This window comes from Cherax quadricarinatus, unplaced genomic scaffold (assembly GCF_038502225.1).
Source record: "Cherax quadricarinatus isolate ZL_2023a unplaced genomic scaffold, ASM3850222v1 Contig29, whole genome shotgun sequence".
Classification (NCBI taxonomy): domain Eukaryota; kingdom Metazoa; phylum Arthropoda; class Malacostraca; order Decapoda; family Parastacidae; genus Cherax; species Cherax quadricarinatus.
The window spans coordinates 356,346-372,096 of NW_027195055.1; the positions used below are offsets into that span (position 1 = coordinate 356,346).

The 15,751-nt window shown below is 39.9% G+C and overlaps 1 protein-coding gene across 14 annotated transcripts in view; it reads left to right on the top strand.

Annotated features, from left to right (window-relative positions):
- Positions 1-15,751, top strand: part of LOC128698833 (abl interactor 2) — a 201,492-nt gene that overhangs the window by 12,141 nt on the left and 173,600 nt on the right. For all 14 annotated transcript variants that reach the window (XR_011391029.1, XM_070079849.1, XM_070079850.1 and 11 more), the window contains 3 exons: positions 2,170-2,311; positions 9,059-9,226; positions 11,315-11,462. Coding sequence is in view for 13 of the 14 variants with exons in the window: in XM_070079849.1 (XP_069935950.1) it covers positions 2,170-2,311; positions 9,059-9,226; positions 11,315-11,462 (458 nt within the window). In the remaining variant the exon portion in view is untranslated. The remainder of the gene's footprint in view (positions 1-2,169; positions 2,312-9,058; positions 9,227-11,314; positions 11,463-15,751) is intronic.

The following is a 15,751-nucleotide window of genomic DNA, read 5'->3' on the forward strand; positions in this document are numbered from 1 at the left end:
AAATTGTGAGGGAGGCTGTATTTGATCTTCTTCCTGTGTCTGGGATCTCCTGTCTGTCTCCTCCATCCTCTCTCTTTCCTTCTTTCGCCTTTGTACCATCTCTCTCAGTTTCTGCCTTTCTTCTTGTGTTCTGTTACGGTCAAGATACACCTGCCTGTATGCCGGCATGTCCGGCATACAGGAAGGCGAGTGAGGAAGCGTCTGTGCATTCATCCAAACATTTCGCTATAATCCATTGTTTTTTGTGGTAATTGATTGAGTGCAGCAGTGAAATAAGCAACCATGGGCCCAAAGAAAGTTCCTAGTAAATTTCTTTGGTAAAGAAAGTGTGTGTATATTGCTGAGATCGCTAACTTTGTGAGAGCGTAATTCCGTAAGTTTTCCATCAAATTTTGTACTTTTGGCATCATTACCATCAGGAAAAGATTCTCTATCATTTCATAAGAAAAATATTTTTTTTTTCGAATATTTTGCGACAGAGAGAGACTTCAGTTTTTGGGGTCTCGACAATGGGTTAATGGTAATTCTGAAGGTGCCGGCTGAGACAGTGGCTCTGGAGATTTCTGGCAGAAAGTTCAAGATTTTGGGCCCTTTTATGTACACTGAATTTTTACAGAGATTTAGCCAGACATGGGGTTTGCTACAGAGATTTTTGTGCCTGGTATTATGTCTATGGGTCATGTTGCACCTATCAAAAAAGTGCTTCAGTCGGGATTAATATTAGAATTCAATGTTCTGTAAATGTAGGATGCACAGTAGTAAGAGTGCATGTTTTGTATAGTGAGTAGATTTAGGTCTTTGAAAAGTAGGGGGGGGTTGTCTAACAGTGGACTGTGTGATCGTTCATACTGTGACTTTTTGATGAGTTGTTATTAGCTTAACGTGATTTGCTGTTGTTGATCCCCAGGCACAAATAGCATAAAAAAAACTTACCACGGGTGGGGTTTGAACCCGCAATCAGAGAGTCTCAAAACTCCAGACGGTCGCGTTAGCCACTGGCTAACACGATGGTCTGGGAGACTCTCTGACCACGGGTTCAAACCCCACCCGTGGTATGGTGGTATGGTTTGTTTGCAATCGTGTCATTACGATTTCGTGAGTCATGGAGACAAATAGCATAGGTGTGGTAAGGGTAGATCAGCAACTAGTATAATGTGAGTAGAGCAGATTGTGGTACATAATAATGTATCTTTAGAGAAGATACCAACTGTTTTGGATACTTTTTTTATGTGTTGGATATGGGTGTTGAATTTCAGGTTGCTGTCAAAGTGCAGACCCAGAAATTTTCCCTCATTATTTTTATCAATAAGAACATTGTTAATCATATTGTTTAGTTGAATATTACCTGTTCTGCTCCCAAACATAATGTAGAAGGTCTTGTCAGTGCTAAGTGTAAGGTTATTGTTTGTCATCCAGGTTGATATTTTTAAGAGCTCTTCATTAACAGTGTTGTTGAGTGATGCTGGATTTGGGTTGGAGATGACAAAAGTTGTGTTGTCAGCAAAGAGAATATGTCTAAGTTGTTGCAATTCGTAAGGAAACTCATTGATGTGTTAAAGGAAAAGTAGGGGGCCAGGAATGCTTCCCTGTGGAATGCCAGTAGAGAGATCCTGGAGATTTCTGGTAGAGATTTCCTGATTTTGATTACTTTTATGCACATTGAGTTGTAACAAAGATTAAGCTGGACATGGGGGAATGCCATAGAGCATAGAAATTTTTACCTATAGTATTATGACTGTAAGTTGTGTTGCAGCTATCAAGAAAGCATTTCAGGTCAGGATAGATTGATATTAGAGTTTATTGTTCTGTATATGTAGTATTCATAGTGGTATGAGTGAATGTTTTTTATACTAAGTAGGTTTAGGTCTTCGAAGACCGGGGGAGTGAGGGGAAACACCCTCATGAGTTTCTTTATCTACCTTACAATTTATTGCCAGAAAATTTGCCTTGTTCACTCTTTTCTCCCCAGTTCTGTTTGTTTACTAGTGAAAGGCTCTTCATTTAGATACAACCTGTTTATCTGCTGTTCCTCAGGTGTGGGATATATAACTTTTACAGGTTTTCCTTTCCCTTTGTGAATATATATATAATAATAATGATATGTTTAATTAAGACAGTCTTCCTACACTGCTGGCCAGGACATTTATATATTCTCTACATTGTTTGCAGAGTAACACGCGTCAGGATGGCACTTTCATCGGAGTTTGTTTCTCTGGTGGAGCAGGAGATCCCTGAGGGGCGGCAGTCACTTTCTGATTCTCATGCCAATCTGGAGAAAGTGGCTGCCTACTGTATTGAAAACTTTGCACGGGTAAGTCAACCATTACTTCTTTATATTTTGATTTTATGGTGACTCTGGTGTGATGATTTCCTCTTGGCAGTAGGTACTCTGATTTGTAGTCCTGATTGATAGATAAAACTACTACAGGAGGCCCTCCACATTCGCGAGGATTAAGGGATCAAGTACCTCACGAATCTTGAAAATTCACAAATGTTTAGTGTGCAAATATGATGTAGGGAAATATAATATACTGTACTGTAGTGCTCATGAATGTTTTTATGTGCAAACATATTGTAGGGAAATATAATAATAGCATTTACTTAGCCTAACAATACTGCTTCCTTAATGTATTGAACCACGAACAATCATAAAACACATGAAAACATAAACATAAAGCACATTTGTGAATGTTCGAAGGTCGTGAAAGTGGAGCTTGTGAAAGTGGAGGGCTAACTGTATTTACATTCCGAGACACTTGGTAATGTAAAAAATCTGAATTCTACCTTAGAGAGTTGTAGCTGTGAGTGAAGTACAAATTTCCTTTCACTACTATTTATGTTGAAGATTCTCTTCACATTATTAACTTCATAATTATAAATAACCCAAGATAATCTAAGGAAGCCAAGAAGTGTGGCTTATTTCCACTGTAGCATTTGTGCTGGAAAAGGCTGATATATGTGACAGTGGCAAATATTATTCTCCAAGAAATATAAATACGCCACATGTGTTACCAGCAGAATCATTGACACCACCAGTAACCCTGGCACCACCAGTAGTCCTGGCACCACCACTAGCCCTGGCACTACCAGTAACTGGCACCACCAGTAGTCCTGGCACCACCACTAGCCCTGGCACCACCAGTAACCCTGGCACCACCAGTAGTCCTGGCACCTCCACTAGCCCTGGCACCATCAGTAACCCTGGCACCACCAGTAGTCCTGGCACCACCACTAGCCCTGGCACCACCAGTAGCCCTGGCACCACCAGTAGCCCTGGCAACACCAGTAGCCCTGGCACCACCAGTAGCCCTGGCACCACCAGTAGCCCTGGCACCACCAGTAGCCCTGGCACCACCAGTAGCTCTGGCACCACCAGTAGCCCTGGCTCCACTGGTAGCCCTGACATCACCAGTAGTCTTGACACCACCAGTAGCCCTGGCACCACCAATAGCCTTGGCACCACCAGTAGCCCTGGCACCACCAGTAGCCCTTGCACTGCCAATAGCCCTGGCACCACCAATAGCTCTGGCACCACCACTAGCCCTGGCACCACTGGCCTTGGCACCACTAGTAGCCCTGGCACCACCAATAGCTCTGACACCACCAGTAGCCCTGATACCACCAGTAGCCTTAGCACCACTGTTAGCCTTGGCACCTCTGGTAGCTCTGACACCACAAGTAGCCCTGGCACCACCAGTAGCCCTGGCACCACCAGTAGTCCTACCAACAAAGATACAGTATATTACTATAAATTGTGTGGTCTTGCCAATGTTCCTGTCCCCATGTTTCTAGGAATATTACAGATTGAAACAACTGTAATATCATAGTTCCATCTACACACATACTGTTGGAAGACAAAAACAATCATTAGAGATAAGACAAAACCTTTATTAGTATTTAAACAAGAGTGAATATTGAAACTGTATATACAGTGGACAACCACCTTTCACATAAGTTATGTTGCAGAAGAACAGAACTTTACCAGAAAGTACAATGTACAGAGTGAACAACTTATGGGAAAAATTAGGTTACATTGCATGCCACCCCAGAAAAGCTATCAGCTTTTCTATTAAAATTATAAACTAAGTATTGTACACTGATTTTAGAAGGCAGAAATATGTTATGGGCACATTAAAATATGTTATATAGCATGACATAGAATGAGGTAACCTAACATAACCTAATAAAGTCACTCAGTGTGAATGCACTTGCCTTAAATTCTGCTGCCTGTTGCATTATCCTTTCATTGTCCAGACCCCCATAATTATTGTTGCTCTCACAGTCCACTTATAAAAATAAATTACTTTTTCTTTGAAATGGTAGATAATCTTTTTCTGAAGGTAATGACGCCAAAAGTATGAAATTTGATGGAAAACGTATGGAATTCAGCAGGTGCAAAGTTAGTGGTCTTAGTGCAATTTATGCATTGGTGATTTTGCCCACTTCGAGTCCTATTTTAAGCCTGTTCCATTTTCCATTTGACCAAAATCTAGCTTTTTCACTAGTATGCCTTCTTTGAAGGCATATTAGTGAAAGCCACTAGTATGCTTAACTCTTAAATTGTCAAGCCATTGATCAACACACCTCAGATAGCACTCTGCACATTGATCAACACACCTCAGATAGCACTCTGCACATTGATCAACACACCTCAGATAGCACTCTGCACAGTGATCAACACATCTCAGATAGCACTCTGCACAGTGATCAACACATCTCAGATAGCACTCTGCACAGTGATCAACACATCTCAGATAGCACTCTGCACGTTGATCAACACACATCAGATAGCACTCTGCACAGTGATCAACACATCTCAGATAGCACTCTGCACATTGATCAACACATCTCAGATAGCACTCTGCACATGGATAACACACTATTTTTCCTGTGTTCAAATTTTGTGCCAGAGGCCTGATTAGCCTAGGCAGTAGAGAATGGGTCTGCACACTCAGTGTGTGCCATATTAAAAAGAAATCTGGGACCACATAGTACCTCGTGTGAACACCAGTTCAGTTGAATGGCAGCTAGAGCAAACAGCATGGCAAACCTCAGGGATTCACTAACTCCCGTCGTATTAGCACACACTTTTTCAAGGAAAGTGACGTTGACCCCGAGTTTAGTGGCTTTGAGGTGGATGTGGCTGCAAGTGATCAAGGAAATACTGAAAAGCTCGATGATAACCCAGATGTCCTTGTGCAACATTTGTTCCACATTCTTTCAATTTTGATGCCACTAGTAGTGGCATCCTGCCAGAATGTCCTATCACTCATGAGTCCCCAATCTCCCGTGACCTCCTTCCTTGCAACAGATTCGTGCTATTGCTTTGAATGTTGCAATTCTCAAACAGGAATACATTCAATAGAAATGACCTGGTATACAAAATCCAGGAAGTGCCTACTTTTATACCTTCAGGAACCTTGTTTTCAATGAGTCCTTGTTTCTGTTCAAGGACGCCTGTTGTTCAAGCAATATATTCAAGCAAATGTAATTGCTTTCTTATAAAACCCTTTGCTGTGTATGACTGGCCTGGTGTTCGATGTCAGTGTCTACATTGGGAGGAAGACACTGGATGATACCAGGAGAATGTTGGGCATTTCCAATGTTCTTGTTTGAAAAATGATGGAGCCATGCCTCTGCAAGGGCCATAAATTGTTCACAGACAACTGGTGTACAAGACTATGCCAACTGATTTGTTCCATGTGAATAATACTGATGGGTGTGGAACAGTGAGAACAAATAGAAAACATATACCAAGGTTCACTGGGGGCATTGCTGATGGTTTGCAATGTGGGTGCCACTGTGTCTGGCACAGTACTTCCAGTAGTTTCATATACTCAGCTTTTCTGAAAACATTGTGGGGACCTATAAATAATTTGTATATATTTGTAGACAATAGCATGTGTCCAAGGCAGGTGGACATGTTCACATGTCAGTGAGTAAATATGTCTGGCTGTTTGATTACTATTTCTGTACCTAATATTAGTGTCAGAACAACCAATGGCTATGAAATCACAAGATCTAATCTCAGATGTAAATATCAGAACACAAATCTATGTGAATTAAAAAAATAATGGAGCATCTAGTACCAAGTTTGCCAGTTTATATCTCTGTAAGTACTGACCCTAATTTTTTTTATTAAAACACTTAGAAAATTAACATCTTTTTTTTTGGAAAATATTTGGAGCAGGGATGTGTTGATCAACACCATGACAGTTAAAGAGTTTAGATTTAAAAATAGACTGTTAAGAAGGATTTCTTGTGCAGTTAATTACAATTATATGTACAATATTGTACAAATTGTACAATATTGTATGTATAATCTGCAGTTCTGTGAAGTGATTGAATAAAGACGGTGAAGATACAGCAAGTTACTTAGTTACAGTAGAAATAAAATGGAACAAGATGTATAATTAATTTTCTGTGTGAGTTGAAGGAAAACTGGAAGAAGAACAGGGACGGTTGAAGGAGACTGGAAGAAGAACAGGGACAGTTGAAGGAAGACTGGAAGAAGAACAGGTACAGTTGAAGGAAGACTGGAAGAACAGGGACAGTTGAAGGAAGACTGGAAGAAGAACAGGGACAGTTGAAGGAAGACTGGAAGAAGAACAGGGACAGTTGAAGGAAGACTGGAAGAAGAACAGGGACAGTTGAAGGAAGACTAGAAGAAGAACAGGGACAGTTGAAGGAAGACTAGAAGAAGAACAGGGATAGAGTTGAAGGAAGACTGGAAGTAGAACAGGGACAGTTGAAGGAAGACTGGAAGAAGAACAGGGACAGTTGAAGGAAGACTGGAAAAAGAACAGGGATAGTTGAAGGAAGACTGGAAGAAGAACATGGGCAGAATTGAAGGAAGGCTGGATGAAGAACAGGGACAGTTGAAGGAAGACTGGAAGAAAAGGGGCAGTTAAAGGAAGACTGGAAGAAGAACAGGGACAGAGCTGAAGGAAGACTGGAAGAAGAACAGGGACAGAGCTGAAGGAAGACTGGGAGAAGAACAGGGACAGAGCTGAAGGAAGACTGGAAGAAGAACAGGGACAGAGCTGAAGGAAGACTGGAAGAAGAACAGGGACAGAGCTGAAGGAAGACTGGGAGAAGAACAGGGACAGAGCTGAAGGAAGACTGGAAGAAGAACAGGGACAGAGCTGAAGGAAGACTGGAAGAAGAACAGGGACAGAGCTGAAGGAAGACTGGAAGAAGAACAGGGACAGAGCTGAAGGAAGACTGGAAGAAGAACAGGGATACTATACATGCCAACTATTGTTGCTTGTGTTTATGAAACTCCTCCAAGCAGGGTTATATGCAAAGTGGAGTTTTGCAAGTTTAACACTTGTTTCATGTGTCCATGCATTTCCTTGTTTTTCTGGTGGTGTTAGAATATACATAACACATCTGGGTATATTTCTTCTCAGTGAAAGGTATATGTGTTATATAGTGCTTCAAAGCACACATCACACTACATGGGTGATGATGAATTAGATATGCGTACAACATCTGGGTAAAAATAAATGGTATAAAATACCAACACAATGGAAACATAAACACATATGCAGTTTAATGTGATCCTTTATTGACAACGTTTTGCCCACACAGTGGGCTTTTTCAAGTCACAAACAGATCTACCTGGGGTGGAAGGTACATGAGTATTTATAGTCAGGTTCAGAATGTTGAGGTCAGATGCAGCATTCTCCACCTGAAATCAACATTCTGAACCTGACTATAAATACTCATGTACCTTCCACCCCAGGTATATCTGTTTGTAACTTGAAAAGCCCACTGTGTGGGTGAAATGTTGTCAATAAAGGATCACATTAAACTGCATATGTATTTATGTTTCCAACATCTGGGTAACTTTATTCTGTAGACATTTCACCAACCATTGGCTTTATCAGTACAGTACAGTAGACTGAAGAAGTAGATGATGAGATAATCAGTCCCTCGGTCTATGAGCAGGTGTTCAGTACCATAGTCTTGATAAATCTGAAGTACAGTCATGAAGGTATTGAGTGTCACTGGTAGGTGGGATTACCTTGTGGAAGAAGGTCATGCCCTAGAGGTGGGCCAACAATTGTAAGTAGTTATGGAGATGGCCCTCCTTTAGGGCATGACCTACTTCCACTGGGCAATCCCACCTATCATTGGCAATTCTTTCATCTCATCTGACTCCAGTATATAAACTCACTTCTTCCTGCCAGTGCTTCAGATTCATCAACATTACCGTACTGAACACCTGCTCCTGGACTGAGGGACTGATTACCTCATTTCCTACTTCTTTAGTCTTGTGTATTGTATTGACAAAGCCACTAGTTGGCAAAACGTCCACAGAATAAAGATACCCAGATGTTATGCACTTGTATAATTCATCAGCTTGTTGGTATTATATACCACTGATATAAGACATGAGTGTTCACTGTATCTTCAGTGACTGGTTGGTTTAGCAACCATTCCTGGGTGTTTATCTATAATCTGACATGATGTTTTCATTGAATTTGGGTCGGTTGGTCTATTGCCGATCTTGTTTCATTATGTTTCACTCATCCAGTCTTCTGTCTCATCATGACATGCTGAGGCAAGCTTTCATGTTTCTGTGATATGACTTCAGTACTGCTGCCCACTGCTGCTACTACTCACTGCTGCTGCCCACTGCTGCTGCTACTCACTGCTGCTGCTACTCACTGCTGCTGCTACTCACTGCTGCTGCTACTCACTCTTGCTGCTACTCACTGCTGCTGCTTTATTACCATACAAGTAATGACAATATCTCTCCAAGACAGGACTCACAGCAGTGGGTTCAAGTTGGAAAAATTTAGACTCAGAAAAGATATAGGAAAGCTCTGGTTTGGTAACAGAGTTGTGGATGAGTGGAATAAACTACCGAGCAATGTCATTAAAGCTAAAACATTGTGTAGTTTTAAAAATAGGTTAGACAAATACGTGAGTGGGTTTGAGTTGGATCTGACTGGCTTCTGCCAGTAGATGACTTGGACCTACCTAGCATGAGCCAGTAGGCCTACTGCAGTGCTCCTCCTTTCTTATGTTCTTATGGTTGTGGTTTCAGGCAGAGAACAAGGCTAGTGCTCTGGAGGAGACCAAGAACTACACCACACAGTCTTTGGCCAGTGTTGCCTACCAGATCAACACTTTAGCTTACAACTTCCTGCAGATGGTTGAACAACAAGCACACCAGCTAGCTGAGATGGAAAGCCAAGTCAACTACATATCACAGGTCAGTGCAACATGCAACATTTGTGCTTCAGGTCAGTGCAACATACAACATTTGTGCTTCAGGTCAGTGCAACATGCAACATTTGTGCTTCAGGTCAGTGCAACATGCAACATTTGTGCTTCAGGTCAGTGCAACATACAACATTTGTGCTTCAGGTCAGTGCAATATGTAACATTTATGTTTCACAACAATAATCTTGCATCAGCACAAATGCTTATTGTAATATATGTTTTTAGTTACATTATTATTACAGTGACATTTTCTGCTCTCTTTTAATTTTTGCTTCTGTACTTTTACAGTGTGTATACATTTAGAGGCAGCTATGTATAGTGCATTTAGAGGCAGCTATGTATAGTGCATTTAGAGGCAGCTATGTATAGTACATTTAGAGGCAGCTATGTATAGCACATTTAGAGGCAGCTATGTATAGCACATTTAGAGGCAGCTACGTATAGTACATTTAGAGGCAGCTATGTATAGCACATTTAGAGGCAGCTATGTATAGCACATTTAGAGGCAGCTATGTATAGCACATTTAGAGGCAGCTATGTATAGCACATTTAGAGGCAGCTACATATAGTACATTTAGAAGCAGCTATGTATAGCACATTTAGAGGCAGCTATGTATAGCACATTTAGAGGCAGCTATGTATAGCACATTTACAGGCAGTTATGTATAGCACATTTTTGATCAAAGATTCTTAACAATGACATTATATGTATTAATGAAGTTTTCCATTTATAATGTATTCCGTACCTTAGTGAAGTTCATTGTTTTGAAGGTGATGGTCTTGGTGAATTTCCTTTGTTTTGAAGGTGATGGTCTTGGTGAAGTTCCTTTGTTTTGAAGGTGATGGTCTTGGTGAAGTTCCTTTGTTTTGAAGGTGATGGTCTTGGTGAAGTTCCTTTGTTTTGAAGGTGATGGTCTTGGTGAAGTTCCTTTGTTTTGAAGGTGATGGTCTTGGTGAAGTTCCTTTGTTTTGAAGGTGATGGTCTTGGTGAAGTTCCTTTGTTTTGAAGGTGATGATGTTGGTGAAGTTCCTTGTTATGAAGGTGATGATCTGAGAGAAGTTCCTTGTTTTCTAATTGTGTAGAGGTTACAAATATGAAAATTGCAAGATATAACTATCTGGTTGATGAATCCAACAGATCACAATGAAGAATCCAGGTAAACACCCAGCTAGCTCTCTCACTGATCCTGCAAGCTGATGATCATCTGCTCACACACCAGTTGCACAGCCAGTGAAAACCCAAACTGTGATGCCTGCGCGTAAAACTATAACATCCTCATATAAACATTCACAAGCAGTGTGAAAGCAGTTACTACAAAGGCTATATTTTATTGCCATAGCAATGTTTATAGCTTTAACTTCACATTCAGGACACCCGTTCTTACCTCTTGCAGCCATAAGTAACAAGTCTTTCACCACAATAAAAACTCATCTTAGTAAATACAGTAAATTGTGTGATGAATTCCCAAACAATAGTGCCCCCATATGCAGTATAATGTGATCCTTTATTGACAACGTTTCACCCACACAGTGGGCTTTTTCAAGTCACAAACAGATCTGTTTGTGACTTGAAAAAGCTCACTGTGCGGGCGAAACGTTGTCAATTAAGGATCACATTATACTGCATGTGTGTTTATATTTCCATTGTGTCGGTATTTTATACCATTTATTTCCATCAATAGTGCCCCCATTTGTGCCAAGTCAAGAAAGAAGTTTGTAAGGTTATCACTAGCATACAGAGTGCAACTTAATTAAACTCTTGAGTCTAACCCAAAAACTAAAAGTGCATCAGCAGTGAAACATTTACCCTTACAAATTTGTAAGTTATGCTGAGCTTGGATGCAGCAGAGGTTAACCTGATTGGTTACAATAGTTCTACCCCACAAATTTGCAGAGTTGCAGGTGCAGTCATGTGACACAGTTATCCTTTGTGCTATTATTTTGTTTGTTAGTTGAAAGACTGGGAACACAACTTGATAGTAAGTTAGGGTCCCCATGTGTTTTGAATGTTGGTGTTAAGCTCCTGCTTGGAGGTAGATGAGATACCTGTCTCTTGATGCTAGTATCTTCATGACAGATGGTGATGGTGCATAAGGAGAAAGTTGCCCGGCGAGAGATTGGCGTTCTCACTACAAACAAGACCACCGCCCGACAGTACAAGATTTTAGCACCGGCCAACACTGAGAAACCAATTAAATACGTAAGGAAACCAATTGATTTTACAAGTAAGTGCTCCTTTTTCTTGTCCTAAGACTTACCCCACTAATACTACTACATTGACTACCACTACATTACCTCCACTATTACTACCACTACTGTTGCCTCCCTTCACTCTCGTTTCTCTCTTGTGCCACTAAACTACTCTCCCGCTTTTCTACTACCACTGTTATTTCTACTACTTCCACTACCAGCCTTACCACTATCACTACTACTTTTTCTCCCTCAAATGGTCCTGCACTGTCCCCCTCACTTATATACACCGGCTCCCTCACTCTTTGATGATAATGTTTATTTCAGCATGATACAGTGTTTGTACAAAGAAGAATGACATTTGGGTGTACATGCTGAAAGCCCCTATACAGTGGACCCCCGGTTAATGAACTTTTTTCATTCCAGTAGTATGTTCAGGTGCCAGTACTGACCGAATTTTTTCCGATAAGGAATATTGTGAAGTAGATTAGTCAATTTCAGACCCCCAAACATACACGTACAAACGCACTTACATAAATACACTTACATAATTGGTCGCATTTGGAGGTGATCGTTATGCGGGGGTCCACTGTATATGCAGAGCATTTTGGGCAAACTTAAGGTTTAGCACTTAGTTGGATTATATTATTATACTCTATGATTATAATAAAAATTAAAGATGTTTGTGTTGAAGTCATATTGTTTACACAATTATAAGTTAACAAAATTATTATAAACAATTTGTGAAGATTAATAAGGCAATAACAGTAAAGTGTAAATTTAGGAGTTTACAATGAATACAAGAGAATTGAATATTCTGTTAGTTCAAACTACATGGCTTGAACAAGTTAAATTGAGAGGAGTTAAAGGTTTGATTATTAATCTAAAGGGGAGGGTTACAGATATTGAGAGTAAGTATATATTGTTTATAATGTTTCACATATGTTCGTGACATTGAGAATATGCATGTATAGTTTTTACATATTTAGCTGATGCTGGGACACATTAGGGAGATAAGGTGCTTTTTAATGGTAGTTTTGAAAATGCTGGCTGAGTCAGTGGTCTGGAGATTTCTGGCAGAGTTTTCTAAATTTTGGGCCCTTTTATGTACATTGAATTTTTGAAGAGAATTAGCCAGACATGGGGAATGTCATAGAGATTTTTGTGCCTAGTATTATGTCTATGGGTCTTGTTGCAACTATCAAGAAAGCACTTCAGGTCGGGATTTATATTAGAATTTATTGTTCCGTAAATGTAGGATGTACAGTAGTAAGAGTGAATGTTTTGTATAGTGAGTAGGTTTAGGTCTTTGAAGAGTGGGGGTGTGTGTTGTCTAGTAATGGACTGTGTGATCATCTACACTGCAGCTTTTTGTTGGGTTATTATTGGCTTTAGATGAGTTGCTATTGTGGATCTCCAGGCACAAATAGCATAGGTGAGGTAGGGGTAGATCAGTGAATAGTATAGTGTAAGTAGTGCTGTTTGTGGTACATAATAACGAATCTTTGAGAAGATGCCAACTATTTTGGATACGTTTTTTTTGTTGTATTGGATATAGGCATTGAATTTCAAGTTGCTGTCAAGGTGCAGACCTAGAAATTTTCCCTTGTTATGTTAAGCAATCAGGGTATTGTTAAGCATAATGTTTAGTTGGACCTCACTTGCTCTGCTCCCAAGCATAATATAGAACGTTTTGTCAATATTAAGTGTAAATTTATTAGCGGTCATCCAGGTCGATATTTTTACAACAATAGTGCTGAGTGTGGCAAGATTAGGGTGGGAGGTGACAAAAGTTGTGTTGTCAGCAAGGAGAATATGTCTAAGTTGTTGTGATACATTTGGAAGATAGTTGATGTATAAAAGGAAAGTAGGGGCCAGGAATGCTTCCCTGTGGTACACCAGTGTCGAAAGGTCTTGATGTGGAAGTTGTGTCCTTAACCCTTAAACTGTCCAAATGCAGATCTATGTCCACATGTGGGGAAGCTCCGAATGTAGATCAACTTTTTTTTTACATGCTTTCAAATGGGGAAAATCAAAGTCGGAGCTCTATGCACGTGAACGTAGATCTATGTTTGGATAGTTTAAGGGTTAATAGAGACATTTCTGTCTATTAGTAAGGTAAGAATTGATATATGCAAGTGCGTGGCATCTTATATCATAATTGTCAAGTTTGTGGGGTAGGATACTGTGGTCTTCTGTATCAAAAGTTTTCTTAAGGTCGATAAAGAGTCCAAAGGGATATTAATTTTTCTCGAGTGCTGTGTATAGCAGGTCTAGCATTTTTATAATTGTGCTTTTATTTCTCTTGAAGCCAAATTGGCAGGGGTTGAGCATACTTTGTGATGTTATGAAGAAGTTTAATCTCTTGACTATGAGTTTCCTGAAGATTTTGGATAGTAAAGGCAAATTTGATATTGGCGTATAGTTGTTTATATCCGTTGGGTCATCACCTTTGTCTATTGGTGTAACCCTTGCTATCTTGAGTAATGTTGGGAAAGTGCTGGTTCCTAATGATTTGTTAAAGAGTAATGTAATAGTGGGTGAGAGGACATGAGCTGCTTGTTTGTACAATAGTGGTGGGACATGAGCTATATTTTGTAATTTATTTTTTAGTGAATTAATAATCATGGTGACTGCAGTGGGCTTGGTTGGTTCAAGATAGAGGGATGTTGGGAAGTTTCCATTTAGATAATCATTAGCTCAGGTATTAATACCTGGAATTTTACTGGTGAGACTTGATCCTATGGTTGAGAAGAAGTCATTTATCTTGTTAGCTGTATCAATAAGCTGGAGCTGCAGTTCATTTGGTTTAGTTAAGACAATAGTTTTGTTCAGTTTGTAGGTGTCCAGGATCTGAGTGTGTGTCTTCCAGGTCTTTTTTATATCTCCTCTCATTTCGGTGAATATTACAATAGTACAGTTGCTTAGACTTTCTTATTAGTTTGGAGAGGACTGATGTATTGTGTTTAATAAATTCTTTAGTTATTAAGGCCCATCTGTATTGTTTTCATATTGATGTTTCTTATCAGTGGATCTTAAAATGCTGTTAGTAAGCCACAGGCAACCTAGTTTTTTATTAGTGATATGTTTAGTTTCTATGGGACAGTGTTATACATTCTATGTATTTTGTTTTGAAATATGTTTATCCATTCATCATTACCATTGGGATTGGAAAATTCTTTGGGCCAGTCAACTGAATTTAGCTCTGCAGTTAAGTTACTGATGCCTCATCATGGAGTCGAAAAGAGATCTTACTATAGTCCATTGGTTAGTTAGAAATATTTGTTACAAGAAAGGCTGGGTAGTGGTCAGTAGTGTTGTTTGTGATTATTCCTAAATTAAGGGGAGCTGGTATATTTTTCCATATATTTTTCAATTATGGTTGCATTAGTCTTTGTAAGTCTTGTTGGTTTTTGTTATTGCTGGTATGAGTAGTGTATTGTTTATACTGTTAATGAAATCAATTACAGGTTGGTCATCTGTTAGGCCAAGGTTGATGTTGAAGTCTCCTGCTAGTAGTAGGTGGTGCTTATTCATTTGATTGTTTGTTATTAGTGTTTTTAGTTTATCACTAAAAGCTGGGATATTAGTATGAGGCATCCTGTATATAGCGCCACTTGTTATAGGGTTACTGAGACAGCAGCGGCAGCAGCGACTTCCAAGCTCCGTACTTTTCTCCAACTACCAGAGCTACCAATGCTCCTATGATGACCTAGTTACAAGCAAAACTGCACTACCCAACGTAGCACCCAGAATGACCAAAGATTACCAACAGTGAAACCTACAAATCGAAAATAAGAGAGATCAAAGGAAGACTGCACACAAACCGAAAGCAACACCCCGCTGCCAGCCGAACAACGTAACCCTAAGCTTTGTATACTACAACTTCTTCTTTTTTTTTTTTTTTTTTTTTTTTTTTTCAACAAGTCGGCCGTCTCCCACCGAGGCAGGGTGACCCAAAAAAGAAAGAAAATCCCCAAAAAGAAAATACTTTCATCATCATTCAACACTTTCACCACACTCGCACATTATCACTGTTTTTGCAGAGGTGCTCAGAATACAACAGTCTAGAAGCATACACATATAAAGATACACAACATATCCCTCCAAACTGCCAATATCCCAAACCCCTCCTTTAAAGTGCAGGCATTGTACTTCCCATTTCCAGGACTCAAGTCCGACTATATGAAAATAACCGGTTTCCCTGAATCCCTTCACTAAATATTACCCTGCTCACACTCCAACAGATCGTCAGGTCCCAAGTACCATTCGTCTCCATTCACTCCTATCTAACACGCTCACGCACGCTTGCTGGAAGTCCAAG